At 40.9% G+C, this 16,304-nt stretch overlaps 1 protein-coding gene across 2 annotated transcripts in view; it reads left to right on the forward strand.

The window, feature by feature from the left end:
- Positions 1 to 16,304, forward strand: part of LOC110980104 (importin-4-like) — a 28,701-nt gene that overhangs the window by 11,233 nt on the left and 1,164 nt on the right. Inside the window, exons 17-28 of one of the 2 annotated variants that reach the window (XM_022236447.2) lie at positions 195 to 272; positions 703 to 863; positions 1,471 to 1,664; positions 2,366 to 2,545; positions 4,602 to 4,810; positions 5,530 to 5,662; positions 6,002 to 6,170; positions 7,013 to 7,149; positions 12,508 to 12,818; positions 13,092 to 13,432; positions 14,072 to 14,259; positions 15,751 to 16,119. In XM_022236447.2, coding sequence (XP_022092139.2) covers positions 195 to 272; positions 703 to 863; positions 1,471 to 1,664; positions 2,366 to 2,545; positions 4,602 to 4,810; positions 5,530 to 5,662; positions 6,002 to 6,170; positions 7,013 to 7,149; positions 12,508 to 12,818; positions 13,092 to 13,432; positions 14,072 to 14,259; positions 15,751 to 16,119 — 2,470 coding nt within the window. Of the gene's footprint in view, positions 1 to 194; positions 273 to 702; positions 864 to 1,470; positions 1,665 to 2,365; positions 2,546 to 4,601; positions 4,811 to 5,529; positions 5,663 to 6,001; positions 6,171 to 7,012; positions 11,388 to 12,507; positions 12,819 to 13,091; positions 13,433 to 14,071; positions 14,260 to 15,750; positions 16,120 to 16,304 lie in introns of those variants that run through there. The other variant, XM_087137877.1, reaches the window with a different exon arrangement.

The following is a 16,304-nucleotide window of genomic DNA, read 5'->3' on the forward strand; positions in this document are numbered from 1 at the left end:
GGGTCCGTCACTCTTCAGGTAGGTAGTGGGGCTGACTCAGTCGGTGTCGAAAACTGCTGGAGGCATTTATCAAAACCCCGACCGAATCACCAGCAACAGCATTGGCTCTGGACTCCTTTATTAAGCCAAATCTGGAGATGAAGTTGAAGTTTCCAAACTGGCAAAACTCCAAGTGTTTGTCTTGTTGGTTGCAGGTACAGCGTTGAGAATTCCTACATGGAAGAGAAGGAAGATGCATGCAATTCCCTGGGTGAGATCTCATCCAACACAGGGTGAGTTGTAAGCATCCCAAGACAACCTCTGGGTGCCAGAGCGAGCCATGAACCAGGTGGTCTCAAGCAAACTCTGACTTAAATGAATGGATTCCACACAGTTCCCTGAGGGAATTCAAAACCAGGGAAAGTGACAAATCAAAAATTGCTGTAAATCCTAGCCCAAGCTACTTGCTGTGGCCAGTTGGTGTGTCAAGTGCGAAAAATGGATGTTAAGTACCCTCTGTTATATATGAGACACAGTGTTCATGTGACCTAATGTAGTCACATGATACTTGACTGCACTCCTGTATTTCGTAGTTAGCAAGAATTGAAGAATTAGATCCATTGTTGACCGCACTTTATGGGTGCAGCAAACGATGATCACATCACCATTTTTTTCTACCAAGAACTGTCAAGCTGAGACTCTTTCCCTGATTGGTCTTTCCAGGGTTGCGTTCCTCCCTCACTTGGACGCATGCTTCACTGAAATGATAAAGCTGATTGATTACCCAGCGGTGAACGTCAGAAAAGCTGCCATTACCAGCTCTGGTCACATGTGCTGTAGTCTCCGTAAAGTCATCCAGCTGACAGATCCCCAAGAAGCAGCAGGTACAGATGGGAGCAGTTTCCATCTTGGAACTTTTACTCTGTCAAGGTCAATTATTATCAAAATCCTGTCTTCTGATTGGTGGATCATTTATCATGTGTCTCTGAATTACTTTTCTCAAGACACGACACAGCCACATTGAAAACAGAGAAGTGCTGATCTGCTAGTAAATGGAAATCTAATCGCTTAGTCAGAAGAAATTTCTGAACTCATAGGCCATACAAGGATTTATTTAAGCAGGGATTTATTGAGGTGATGGCAGGGTTTCTTTCCCGCATTTTACTCAGGTGTTGGGAATAAAACATTGAGCTTTGTCATTTTGGTGCATATCAACTTCAACTTGATCGGGACACTGCCCTGTTTTCCAAACTGTTTAATCTGTGATCCCAGACAGCCTAAATTCATGTTGTAGACAACCTAGAATCATCAATAGAATATATTTGAAAACAAGAGCTTGTCCATATTAATTGGAAGTTTAAATGCACCCAAATAGAGCCATTTCCTCATTCTAGCTTTGAATCAGTTTGGACATTCATTACGTGAACTTCCTGTTGTTCTACGGTGCGTCTTTCTGTGATTCTTGTCTTGGTCATTTTCCCACCTTTGCAGCTCTTGCCAAAGCGGTGGACCAAACCGTGCCCCACTTCATCCACATCGTCAACACAGAGACTGACAGGACAGTTGTCATGGCAACTCTTGAGACACTGAACGAAATGCTAGGGACGCTGCAAGGCAGTATGGTCAGCGAGCAGAGCAACTTGAGCGGCATCAGTAGTGCCATCAGGAATGTTCTCCAGCGCAAGGTGAACACTTGCTCCTCGATTTTCTCCCTCTTTCAGACCTTGTATTGGCTCCCTGCGTGTTCGGGAGAGGGCGCTGTGTAGCCTAACAAGAGCAAATGAAGAACTAACCCAGCCCATTTATTGGGGTTCATTTACCAGACAAGGGGCTCTTTCCAAATCTCGCCTTCTCCCCCATCTTTGGCCCTGTCTCAGGATCCACTAGTAGTCTCAAATGTCTGCTGTTGAAACCAAATGAAAATTTGTTGAAACCTTGTTGTCATATCAGACAATTGGATTTTTCTCCAGCAAAAATGGAACTTTTGTGAGCTGAAGTGTTTCAAATGAAAGGGGACTGAATTCATGGAATTGAACTTGTAAGTTCATGAGTGCTGTTTACCGCCTAAGTATTGATATGTATCGTTGCAGTGGACTACTTGAACAAAAATTGAAGCACCAAACTCCTCATTGGCTAGATTTTCAGTAGAATTTGAAATAAGGTGTTGATTGTGAATTGATTTTCAGTTAATCAGTTTTTCAACTTCACAGATCAGCTTTTAATATTGATATACACCGTATTAGTTTCTTGCTTTTTAATGACCAAACAGTTCTATGTCTTGAATCACTTCCTCAGCTTTGAAAGATAACAGCGTAGCTCCCTTGTTTCAGCATACAACATCCTTTCAAATGCTTGTATTTTTTTTCCTCTTTTTTTCTTCTTGAAGACGGCTTGTCAGGACCAAGATGACGACGATGATGATGATGACGATGGAGATCAAGCCGAGTACGATGCCATGCTGATAGAGAATGCCGGTGATCTCATCCCATCATTAGCCAGGGGGTTAGGTGGCCAGGCCTTCGCTCCCTACTTTGCCGGCACGCTACCGCTATTGCTGTCCAGAGCTGTAAGTCATATCTCACTGCATTATCCTGGAATGGGATTCTTTGAGAAGGGATATTAGGACATCTAGTGTTGTACTTTGACAGAGAACACATTTAATAGTTGTTTACTGCTATGATTTGAGACTTTGTCTTATCTCCTTGATGATGCATGAAACCTTTTGTGCCATGTATCCCTTGGATGTAAAATTCTTAGTTTTATTGTGCCATTAACCACTTGCCGCCAGGGTTTCTAGTACCGGACACGTATGCTTTATATGCCTGGCCGGGGTCTCCGAAATCAGACAAAGGGAACTGGGCCATGTAACAAAAGACTGTACTCAGAACAAAAGACCAGGCTGCTGGGCATTACTCACATTTTTTCATTCTCAATAGTGGAGATAATCCAGCCTTGTTTTGAAACAGTATACCACGGTTTGGGGCATTTAGACCGAGCGGATTACCACCAGAGACAGAGGCGCTCCACTAGCGCAGTGATGAGCCACACAGCACCGCTGCATGCTAATCTGACCCCTATTGAAAAGAGGTCAGCAGCGCACTGTGCCAGGTTCATGAACAAAAGAAAGTTACATAACACCGCACAATCTGGGCTCTTTTTACAAGGCTGCAGGCCTGGCTGATATACTCAGGCGTCAATATATTTTGTCTGTCGGACTAGAGTAGCCACCATACAGTCATTCATGTGGGTGTAAACGTCCATTAATTGAAATGATGAATTTTTGAAGAATTGTGAAAACTGAAAATCTTGAAAATGTCCCGATTATGTGCACTGCAATTTTCAAACCACCCGGCAGCAAGTGGTTTAGTCAACTTGATAAAAAGTGTGAGTTAAGGCTTTGTCCAAAAGTTGTGGCTGTGGCTGGAAATAGCACATACATTTATGGGGGCCACTAGGTTATGGCTGTAGCCGTTACCCATAGACTTGTGTTTTACTCCAAGGCATAGCCAGTTGATTGCAAAAGAAGAATAAAATCATTGGAGTTTGGTTCATTTTTGCAAGCCTCAAGATTGACAGGATCTGATGATGAAAACGAAAGTGATGTTAATACTTTCGTGATGAATTTTACAACTTCGAAATTGGAGCCAACCATGGAAATGATGGAATGCTTTGGGCCTGTTTCTTTCACATGGATCTGGATCACGATCAGTGATCCTTACGCTGGTTCACACCATTCATTAGGTGAGTTTTGTCATTTGTAAACCAACAACGGATCACTGATCATGATCCAGATCCATGTGATCTAGATCAGTGATCCTTACGCTGGTTCACACCATTCATTAGGTGAGTTTTGTCATTTGTAAACCAACAACGGATCACTGATCATGATCCAGATCCATGTGATCTAGATCAGTGATCCTTACGCTGGTTCACACCATTCATTAGGTGAGTTTTGTCATTTGTAAACCAACAACGGATCACTGATCATGATCCAGATCCATGTGATCTAGATCAGTGATCCTTACGCTGGTTCACACCATTCATTAGGTGAGTTTTGTCATTTGTAAACCAACAACGGATCACTGATCATGATCCAGATCCATGTGATCTAGATCAGTGATCCTTACGCTGGTTCACACCATTCATTAGGTGAGTTTTGTCATTTGTAAACCAACAACGGATCACTGATCATGATCCAGATCCATGTGATCTAGATCAGTGATCCTTACGCTGGTTCACACCATTCATTAGGTGAGTTTTGTCATTTGTAAACCAACAACGGATCACTGATCATGATCCAGGTCCATGTGATCTAGATCAGTGATCCTTACGCTGGTTCACACCATTCATTAGGTGAGTTTTGCTGTTTGTAAACCAACAACGGATCACTGATCATGATCCAGGTCCATGTGAGACAAGCATGGCCTTCGACTATGGAGGTTCACCTAAATGCATAATATTTTGATGTGAATGAGATGAAAATCTTATTCAAATCCTTTCCTCCTTGGCTCACTTTTACTTAAAAATTATTTCTCGTAGTAGACAGTTTTCTCAACATGACACAGGCCTTTTACACATGTAACACTGGTATTTATTGTAGATTTGATCCATGTCTTCTGCAGAAGAAGTCTTGCTCTTCAGCCGAGAAGTCTTTCTCAGTGGGCACGTTATCAGAGTCGGTGGTTGGCATGGGCGATGCCGCCCAGCCATTCCTGCCCCATCTTCTCCCCGTCTTCCTCCGCATGGCCCATGACGAGGATGAGGAAGTCCGAAGCAATGCCGTCTTTGGTCTCGGAGTCCTAGCCCAGAACTGTGGAGAGGTGGCATACCCGTATCCTTTGTTACATAAAAACCCTGAAACTTGACGTGTCTACATAGTTTTACGTGCCAGGCTTTTGCGCTTTGGTGAACCCTTCATGAAGGAGGTAGAGGAAAACTAACACTTCATCCAACAGCTTCACTGATAGGATTCTGGGCAGCATTGCAGCTGAGAGCAGTACAGTATACTTTCATTAGTCTAAGCCTCAACCAATGGATAACGACTCCCCTTCTTCAATCATTGCCATGGGCTCTGTTTCACTGATTCTTGGCCAATGCAGGCCCTAATCTAGTTTGTTTGCCCTCCCGGTACGGTCTGAAACAAAGTTACTGAAAAAAGACTCATTTTCACCGAGCAGGTCACATATGTCAGTGGAGCATCTGTTTGGCCAATTTACCTCTGGCAAATTGAGCGTGATTTTAAAAACTTTTGACACAGTTGTTCAATTGTTTTATATTGATAATTGTCATCAATTGATTGCTGAAATTATATTCTCATTCGTAATAACTGAGGGTTGTGATGGTTTTCATGAATAAGAATAAGCATAGCGAACAGATTTGTTTCTAAACTTCTTATGTTGTAAACTTGGCACCCCTGGACTCAATTTTGTTTCACTGACATTTTGGGTGATGTTCTGCGTGCTGTCATTTGAAATCATTCTTTGTACCAAAGGCTTCAGTTGATGAATATTCATTGTAACTTGTTTTATTCCTTGATGTTAACTGTGACAGACATTTCTCCAACATCCTTCAGGCTCTGTCCTCAGTCATGGGTAAGGAAACCAACCGACGCGTTGTAGACAATGTGTGTGCTGCGGTCTGCCGTCTGATTGTGACTAATCACTCACTAGTCCCGCTAGAAGAGGCAAGTTGCAGCTTATTTCTCAAACTTTGAGTTCATTTCCATCCTGACCTTCATCGTCAACTTTTTGAATTCAAGGCTGTTTGTCATTTGTTAGTCTCAGGATCATAGGAGTTTATAATACATTAAGCCAGAGGTGGGATTGATATGAAGTGGTTGGGCCATACCTTGGGCCAAGCCTTGAGAAAAGACTAGATGCTGAATACAAGGACTGCAAAGGATGCAATGTTGTTGACATATAGGTTCCTAATGAATAACTCTCTTGCAGCCGTGAATGTGTATTCATAGTTATTTCTGTACTCAGTGTAAACATGTCATGAATATTTATCATCCCATGATCAGGTGATTCCGATGCTGCTGAAGTTTCTCCCCTTGCAAGACGATCTTGCTGAGAATGACACGGTGTACGGCTGCATCCTTCAGCTCTACCAAGCCGCTCACCCCTCCATCCTTCAGAGCTTGCCCAGTCTGCTGGCCATGTTCCCACAGATCCTCCATCAACTCACCGAGTGTAAGTAGGTAGTGTGCTGTAAAGGCTGGGTGCCTGCACTGACGAGGGCGCTGTTGGATACCCAGTAGGACACATTGAAGAAGCTGTTGTTAGCATACATAGCTTCATATGGGTGAATCAGGCAGAATGTGTACAAACCAGTGTTATATTCGAGTCCATCACAAGTCCCTTCACAAGTCCAGTCACAAGTCCCTCCACAAGGCTAGTCACAAGTCCCTCCACAAGGCTAGTCACAAGTCCCTCCACAAGTCCAGTCACAAGTCCTTCCACAAGGCTAGTCATAAGTAACAGGGTGAACAGTGACAAAGGAGAGCTTTTGTCATAGCTCATTTGAATAGCTTGTGAATTGGCTTAAGACTGAATGACTTGTGATGGATTTATGATGGACTTACAGGGACTTGCAGGGACTTGTGATGGATTTATGATGGACTTACAGGGACTTGTGATGGATTTATGATGGACTTACAGGGACTTGTGATGGATTTATGATGGACTTGTAGGGACTTTGATGGATTTATGATGGACTTGCAGGGATTTTGATGGATTTGTGATGGACTGGAATGCAATACTGGTACAAACCTCTACCATCTTTGCGTGAAAGGCACATCCTGAGCTTGAGTACGTGATGCAAATCGTGCTAAGGCTCCTTCACTTAAGAGGAGGAATTTTCATTGCATTTTCATGCTCTGTGACAGACAGCAGACATTACATACAAAGGTTGAACTGTTTTTGAGGATGTAGCAGAGGATGATGAAAGCTCCAACTTTCTGCTTTTTTTTATTTCCTTTTTCACTTGTTAAGATTCACAGATTCATATGTCAAACACGTTTTCATTTGTGCAGATGCCTCGTCGTGTGCTATGCAGATAATCTCCAGTGTACGGCAGAACCAACCAGATATTTACAACTCGGTTCTTATATCCCTTCCGGAGCCCTTGGCAACCAAGCTCAATATGGCCGCTGTTTCCCCGGCAACACAGGTGGGTACATGACCCACAATCCAGCTGCATTAAATGTTGTAAATTGATCAAAAAGGGCAGTTTTGCTGATTAAGTGTATGGAATGAGCTACAGAAATTTACAACTTAAATGTGTCATTTATTCAAAAAGTGTGTGGAAATTGGAGGCCAGATCATACTGCGTGCAGAAGGGTTCAGTCCACTAATTCAAGCCCCATTGAAAACAGTGTAAAATCAGCACTGTTCAGGGCCCAAGAACATTCTCGCCAACATCCCTGAGATTTCTGATACACAAATTGAATTATTGTCTGGTCCCATATGTTTTTAATTTCTTTTCAATTATGTGTGGGTTGCTTAACCTATTACACTTTTAATTATTCCCACAAAAAAAAATAACCCCCCTAAAAGTGGATTTTCTGAAGTCTGATTGCAGCCACTTTCAAGTGGCAACCCTCAACTTTCTCGGGCACTTAGGACCATTTTTCAACCGTATTTTTTAGCCATTCTGCTCTCAGATGGAAGCCCAAAGACCCAGGGAGGTAATCCTGGCAATGATTTACACAATCTCACCAGTTTAGGGGCCAAAGAATCTCCTTTTTCAAAAGATACTGTGGGGGCGGGCACTTTTAATGCTAATGAGCTGACCAGAAATTCTCACTTGAATTAGTGGACTGCACCTAGAAGTAAACAAAACATTTGTGGTGCCATGGCAAGGATTTGCTTAGCAACGTTACACAAGTTGAATGCATATCAGCACCTAACTGTGGAGAAGGAGCTTAATCATTTCAAATTTTCTCAGCAATCTCATTTCTTTTCAGCAAGCAGATATATGTGAGGTATGATACTATATGAACTGCACTCCACCAGAAAATACAGCCATTGTAAAGAATTCAGTATTAAACAAGAGCGGCCATATTTGTCTTTTCTGCTTAGCAACATTCTGTCAGAGACAGATACGGTAGTTGTAAGAGAAGTTTTTGAAGCTTTAAACTTTATCAATGCACTGCATGGTATGACAAATGAATTTATGTTTCAATGGCAAGCATTATTTTTATAACCTTTCACTGCAAAGACTGTGCAGGGGTATATATTTCTTAATATGCAAGTCAGCAGACTTCTAACTTCTGTAGAAAGACCCCTTGCAATGATCCAGTGCAGAATTTATTGGAAAGTCCCCTTCTGGTGCAGACAGATATACATGTATATATAGCTATATATACACACAAAACGTGACTAATTCTGTGCAAACCTCTTGAAAACTATTGTGTTTTTTGTAAGATGTTTGGGTCAAAGTTGAAATCAGTGCCGTCACCATTTTCCAGCAAAATATTAAGTCGTAAGCTTTTGCATTGATATTTGAATACAGTTACTCACATGTACATGCCAAAACCTAAAAAGTCCTGTGCAAGTATCACATCAGTTCCCTCTGCTCTTTTGTAACAAGTAATGACCTAAGTACTTGCCAGTACAAAATATAGAATCGTTTACCCCAACTGTAGTTGTGCAGAGAACTCAGATAGTCCTCTTGTGCAAAAGTTCCTGAGCAATCCCCTTGAGTTCTTAATGTTGATATGAGAGCTGAAAACAGTTGTTTGAGCCTTTGTGAACACCAAGTTACCACCAGTGTCCAAGCCAGTCAACATCAAGTGCTGTTTTTACCTTTGAATCGTATGCACACACTGCACTGTGTTTTCTATAGATATACGATGCCAGTGTGTTCTTTCCTGAATATATCTATGTACACCAGCCCTCTAGGCCTACTTGGATCATAGAGGAAGGACACAGCAGGAGTTGCAACTTTAGGCACTTCAAAGTGTTCAATGATGGTCGCTGCCGAGTCAGATAAATGATAGAAAACATTCCAAAAATGCCTGATCATTGCCTGCATCTTAACCGAACAAGTGCGGTCAGTAATATCCTAACAATACTTGTAGTGTTTTGCTTGCAATTAAATACAAATTATTGATGTGACCAGGAATAGAGAAATATCCCTGATATGAGACCTACTTTTGCCATCATAAATAAACTTTTTGAGTTTTGATATACCATTCTATCACCCATGCAAAGTTTGTAATTTTATTCTCCGCCGTCCAATACATCAGTGTTCAAAGGCTTGGTACGAATTTGGCTAAGACAGGCCAACAAAATGTTCACTACTACTGGAAAGCTTAGTTCATCAGGAACAAAATGCGCTATTTTATCACAGGGAGTGATCGTGAAATCTCATAAAATACGCTTTTGTACAAATGTCATAATAGAAATGATTCAAACAAAACACAAAATCTTGTAAACAACCGGGCTATTTATTCCCAAAATAACCCCAGAAGAAAGAGCTCTTTAAGGGCAATGACTGCACATATAGATTTAGGGCACACAGCGTAATGCAAGCAACTGCACAAGCATTAAATTAAATGAGATCATACCAAGTACCAACAAAGGCATGAATATTCAATTTCCTATACCTCAGAACACAAAGTTTTAAGGATGCAGATTACCAGCGACAAATTGCGGCGGCGATCATAGGGTACAAAGGGGTTTCAAGGTTGTGAAACAGAGGGTGCGTAGCAAGTGTTCGCTGCGCTCTGGCTATGGACATACCGGGCATGCCAGAAAGCGGTAATTGGCCAGAGCAGTTCAAACTCCTTCTGTGTCCTTCTATGCTTTGATGCAGCACTGAAATGAAAATTTAACCAAACTAGTGGATAATTCTCGCTCCATACTTATTCAGGAGAAGTCTCATCTTTGTCATTTATTTTGATGGGTCTTTTAATTCTTTTTCTATTTTTGTATCCTTTTAAAATGTGTCTCATGGCTCAAAGCCAGTCAGTAAGTGAAATTCATCAAATCAAATGTGAAGCTGCTTTTGAAAGTACTTGTATTTTCATTGTAGTTTTAATTTTAATGGCAAAGGAAATGTTGAGAATATTGAATAAAATATCTGTTTAGCCCCATAGGATCATTTGCAATTATCAAAGAGAGAGAGCTGATGGAGACTGCTACTCATACATTGTGTGCAAAGTTTTACATCTGACATGCTGCAATTTTAGAAGAAACTTGAATTTTATGTCAAATATTTACATGTATTTCATCCCTGACCGGCGAGAGTACAACCATTAATGAAGGCCAAAAGAAGCTAGTATGACACTCAGGGCTGGAAATAGTTTGGGGCATTATGACAGGCTGGAATGCAAAACTAACTCCAAGATATTTCTCCAAGGAGCCTTCCTGAGTCTAACAAAATTCATCAAAACCAATGGCATGTTCCTTGTACTTGTAAAGATATAACCCTTCGTGGGGTGTCATCTTGACCTAGAAATGTGGTAGTGAAATGCAAAGGAACAAAGGACTCGGGGTACATTACTTAGCCTCGCTGTAAGAATTGATAAATCATGAAGGAATGTCAGTAAACCACAGTATTGGTTCAGCATGTTTAGACTCCAATTTTTTCCCCCAAATATCTTAGAAATGTCAGATCCTGTTGGCCAATAGACATTCATGGATTGCTCCCTGTATAAGTTGTGGACATGGCTGTGGATGTAAAGTAACTTTGGTAACTGTAGAATTATATATTTAAGACACACAGTCAAAGCAGAACAGTGTATTTACTGCCAAAAAAGTTTATGGTTCTTGGTATCACCAAGCCTAGTTCACAACAGTAGAAATGACAGGCTTTACCGAGCCTGTGTTGTTGCCAAGATCCTCCCAAGACCTTCACGAGACAGTCAAAAGACCTCCAGTCCGAATTCATGTCTCAAGATCATCCTCATTTTGAGTGCAGTCAACCATTATCATGTGTGCATTGTACAGACGAAATGAGACATGAAACATTCCTTTCTTCGTTATTCACCTTGTTACATGCAACTGGTCTTGTGATGGTCCTACAACACTTCCTCAAGCCTGCAAAATCCTACCCCAGAGTTTCCCAAACCTCCTTGGTTGAACTGGTGCTGGTTTGTGGTGTAAGCCTGAAACTGCCATCATTAACTTGCACGGATATTTTTTGAGAATATCATGAATGCAGTTATTTTCGCTGGTTTTCATGAGTAATACTATTCATTAACTTGAAACATCAGTGGGTGAGATGTTAGACTTCCAACATAAAATGCAAGTCAGCTGAAAATTCTGTACTTGGAATCGAGAAAAATAAAATGAGCAAAATGACCTCTTACAACTATTATTTCTGCTGTTAAGAAAAACCCAAATTCAGTCTATTACTTGAAATGACTTAAGTTGAGGGAAAATAAAATGTGCTGTCACAAACATTTTGGATGTGTTTGTTTTCCTGATACTGTCTCTCTGATGTGGATCCATAGGCATTACGGTGTCAGGTACAAATTGGATTTGACCTTCAAACTTTTAAATTTTATCAGCAATTTAGTTCAGAGAACTTTCAAAATTCTATCTGAAACTTTTAACCAGTCAATTGAAATTCAGAATCATTTGTTAAGTTACATGAAAGCTTGCCTCAAATTGAAAGAAACGTTTTGTTTGCGGATATGAATTTTAGCTTATTGAAGAAACAAATGTAATTTGATTGACTGGATTCAATTACTACAATTAGAGTTACTTTCTTGTTCTCAGTTCTGCTGCACTCAGTCTATGCACTTGAAGTCCACAGACTATTTCTAGGTTTTCTCTCATCTTCAAATACCTGAATTTTAAAGTAACATTTGACATGAAATGCACTCAGTCTATGCACTTGAAGTCCACAGACTATTTCTAGGTTTTCTGGTGCACACCAAATGGAGGTGAGAGATACCCAGCATGCCAAAGCAACTTCTTGCTTCGATGACCTCAGACTTGAGGTCTAGTGGATTTGAATGTTTTCATCACCGCATTCCCAGATTGTGAATGTGACTAAATCAGGCTACAGAGGAGAAAACATCAATATGGTGGCAATCAAAAAGGTGTGAGCTGCAAGGCTGTTGCAAGACGTATCCGTGTCTAGCTCAACTGCTACAGATGTTTACCTTTGTTTGAATTTTTATGTCATAGTGGATTTCAAGGTTGATCTTAAAATATGAGATTTGAACTATCATCTCATTCAAGCAGACTAGATCGTATCTTCAAATACCTGAATTTTAAAGTAACATTTGACATGAAATTCTTGTTTCTTCAAAAAGGGCAGCCAGCATGTCAGATGTAAGTTAGATTTTTTTTCCATTTCTTTTATTTGTAAATGTTCTTAAGTTTATAAAGTTTTATTTTAATAAATATGTAATTTCTTTTCATTGTTGAATATTTTGTTTAATATTTCATAGTTTTCTTGTCGAAAGAAGTAAATTCAGGAAAACAAATTATGCTCCATTTATTTCAAATGTTAAATCTCTCTTTTAAGGTATCATTAATTTTGATATAATAACGCCTTTTGTACTTGCAGCAGTATGACACTTCTGCAGCTGATGGCATCCCTTCATCCAACCTATCAGAGTCTCTGACAAATCCTGAATCATCTCCTAGAGATAACATATATGTAGCCTCTGCCCCTGACATCACTGTCACAGATGCTGAGGAAGTGAAGGAATCATCTTCAGTGAAGGAGGAGGTAACTCCAGACCAAGGAGAAAAAGAGGAGGTTGGATACAAGATTGTTCAAGGTTCATCCCAGCGACAACGTCCTAAACTGTTGGATAGCCAAGGCTATGCATACACTCAACACAGTAAAAACAAAGATGGCAGCATAACATGGAGGTGAGTTGTCTTGAGTCATCTGTAAAGTTGCTGGCTTGTTTTAAATTTAAATATTTTTGAAAATTTATTACAAACATTATATCTGATTATTATAATCATTTGCAAACAAAAACAAAACAGAAAATGGCTGTAAGCTATACCAGAATGGTTTTATGAGAAACTTGATTGTAACATTGGACATGTTGGAGTAGGAATCACAGTCTTGTTTCAAATTTGGAGAATGTCCATACGGCATTCATGTTTTTGCTTTTTGTGACTATTTGTTCCCTGTAGATGCTCCATACGGAATCAGAAGAGGTTTTGTGGAGCAGTCATCAAGCAAGTCGGCGACACATTCCAACGTGGTAAGAAGGACCACTGCCATCTGGGGTCACCTGATCAGCTCACCATGGCAACGGTTGTCACAGAGGTGAAATTGGCTGCTTCTTGTCACCTCTTTGAGCCGGCTAGCCACATCATTGACAAAGTGCTCGCCAAGAATGCAAGCAACACCCTTACTCCCTCATTGTGTAAGAGAAATCTGACAAGGACAGCCAATCGTGCCCGTCAAAAGCAATACCCACCGCATCCCACAAACCTTGACTTTGTCTTTCAACATGATGCCATTCCCAAAGGTGAGTTCAACAGAAAGTGTCATGGCTCCTGGGACAATTTCACAGTGCTACTAAGTGCACAATTTTACGTTAAAAAAAAAGCTTATTTCATGGAGACCCTAAGTGGTGAGCACAGTAAAAGGCAAGCTAACCTCAAAGGATAACATTGCTGAATGTAGTAACGTAATTATTGAAATCTTGTGTGCTCATGCAATTTTCGTCCTTAGCACAGCAACCGTGAAATGTTTGCCGTGAAATATACTTGTTAAGCCATTTTTTTGTGCTATGGTTAGCAAAAATATATGCTTAATGGTAAGCAGTGACATGGAATTGGGCCCTGCTCACATCCAACTGAGGGTCTATTGATGACTGACAGTCTCACAGCTTTGGAGATCAGATTCCAGATTCCAACATTTATTGTCATGCTTAGAACATTCCGCTGCCACTTGGCAAGAGTAACTATCTCTGTTCAAATCTACCATTTTATTCTAGGTGCCCTTGTGTGACTTGATATTACTAATTAGTTCTACACAGCTGGGGAGAGATTTCTTAACCTTACAACATTCGAATAACAGATATCTAATTGCACCCAAGATTACACATGAACCAAAAATTCAAGTCTTTCGATACCCAAGTTTTTTATTTCTCTATTGGATCCAGACTTCTTTCGTCGTGAGGTCAAGATAAGGAACAAACGTCATCTCGTCTTCTCCACAACTAACCAACAGTTCCTTCTAGCAAGGAGCGAGAGCTGGTACGTGGATACAACGAGCAAGCTGGTCAAGCCGCCCTTCACCCAACTGTTTGGAATCCATTGCTTTGTGAAGAAAGAGCGAGCAATCAGGCAGGTGGGCACTAATGTTTTTATTTTTGGAGGAGGGAGGGCAGACGCTGCAGGGCAGGACTGACGGGGCAAGGTTTGGTTACCATCTCTCCATCTTGCATTTCTTCATTGAAGATGCTAGCACGGTTGCCACTCTCATCACTTGGGCTCTGTGAGCTCTATGGGCTCAATGCATGAGTACTCCCTCTCTACTAATAAAAGGACAGTCGGGTTCAACCCTTAACTCCATTTTCACGTTGTGTGACTCACAAGTGTAAAAGACCTGTGGGTTTGTGTACATTCAGATAGAAATTAGTTGCATGCATTGGCTCCTTATGTTGGCAGTACATCAAAACAGTGCTGTGACATTACTAGGTTTCAAAGTCCCCCTTTTTGGTCGTACTCAGAGACTAGGGAGTCCCAAAAGTTTCATGATCAGTGCTTTTTAGGTGTTTCTTCTCTAGTTAATAATGCATATGTAATCCCACATCAAGAATGTCTCTCGCTCTGCTATGTATCACCTGTACAATATAAGCAAAATTAAGCGTTATTTGGGCCAATGAGCCACGGAGCAAATTATTCATGCACTTGTTACGTCTCGCATAGACTATTGTAACTCTGTTTTAATAGGTCAATTGGCGTCAGCCCTTGCTCCTTTGCAGAGAGTCCAGAATGCTGCAGCAAGGTTACTCACTAATGGCAAGAAATTTGACCACATCACTCCTGCGCTGATGCAATTAGATTGGTTGCCAGTAAAATGTAGGGTAATTTTTAAAGTATGTCTCCTGATCTTTAAATGTCTCCATGACAGTGCTCCAAGTTATTTAAGTGATTTGCTTGATGTTAGAATTCCTAGTCGACTCACGCGTTCCGCGCTGGACTCGTCTAGGTTTACTCTTCCAAAAACTAGGCTGTCTTCTGCTGGCGAGAGGATGTTTTCTGTGGCTGGTCCTAGTCTCTGGAACTAGCTTGAAGTTCATCTTAGAGAGTCTAGGAATGTGGAGAGTTTGAAGACCGGGCTGAAGACGCACCTTTTTAAACAAGCATTTTTAGTTTTTTAGTATTAATTTTAATTATGGTACATGTAGGTTATATTTATTTATTTATATTTTGATGTACAGCGCCTGGGAGCAGCTTGATGAATTGGGCACTTTATAAATGTCAATTATCATTATTACATGTATTATTATTATTAGTTGTCACCAATAAAATTTGTGAGCAAGGAAATTTTGCTTACAGTCTCATCACAGCCACACACCTGTGCCACAGTGCAGAGAATGAAGGGCCAAGGAAAGAGCTGTTTAGGCACAGATGTTCACAAAGTCACTCTCAGACGAATGTTTCCCCATGTTCTCCTGAACTGCTTTCCTGCCACCAATGGATCGAGATTCAACGAAATGCAGTATTTTAATAAACCTGGATCCGCCTTCAAGAGAAACCTTACCCTCCAGCTCCATTATCGTTCTTATTCTGCTTATTTTCTCTACTCAACTTTATTACTGTTGGTTATTTACAGGTGCCATTGCTTTTAAGTATAATGACAGGAAACAAGAAACAGGACTACAGTGCCGTTTTGAAAGCTGTACGACAGCTCCTTCCTGAGGAGATCTGTCTCAAGGAGATCTTTGCTGACTTTGAGGTGTCACTCTGGGAAGCCTTGGCGTCTGTCTTTCCCGACATCTCTCTGAAGGGCTGCTCTTTCCATTGGAGGCAAATTGTCTGGGCAAAGATGCAGGAACTGGGTCTACAACCAGCTTACAGGGCCAAAGGTGAAGTCTTCAAATTACTCCAGGATGTTCTGGGGTTGTCATTCTTGCCATCAGAGCTCATCCTGATAATGTTCCAGTCCCTGAGAGAGAAAGCCGGAACACCCATACTAGACAAGGTAAATCAATGTACTTTTTCAAAAGCTTTTCCCTTTTCTGCAGTAGAGCATTGGGCATGAGTCACTTCTTATCCAAAACAAGGAGTTCGGATGAGTACTGCTGATGTTTTTGGAGTAATGATTTCAGTTAAAGTAGTGAATTATTAAATCATGGCTTCCAAACTGACAAAAAAATGGGGTTGCTC

The sequence above is a fragment of the Acanthaster planci genome, linkage group LG06 (genome assembly GCF_054643075.1).
Source record: "Acanthaster planci isolate LZ-2023a linkage group LG06, COTS_SCS, whole genome shotgun sequence".
In the NCBI taxonomy this organism is placed as follows: Eukaryota; Metazoa; Echinodermata; class Asteroidea; order Valvatida; family Acanthasteridae; genus Acanthaster; species Acanthaster planci.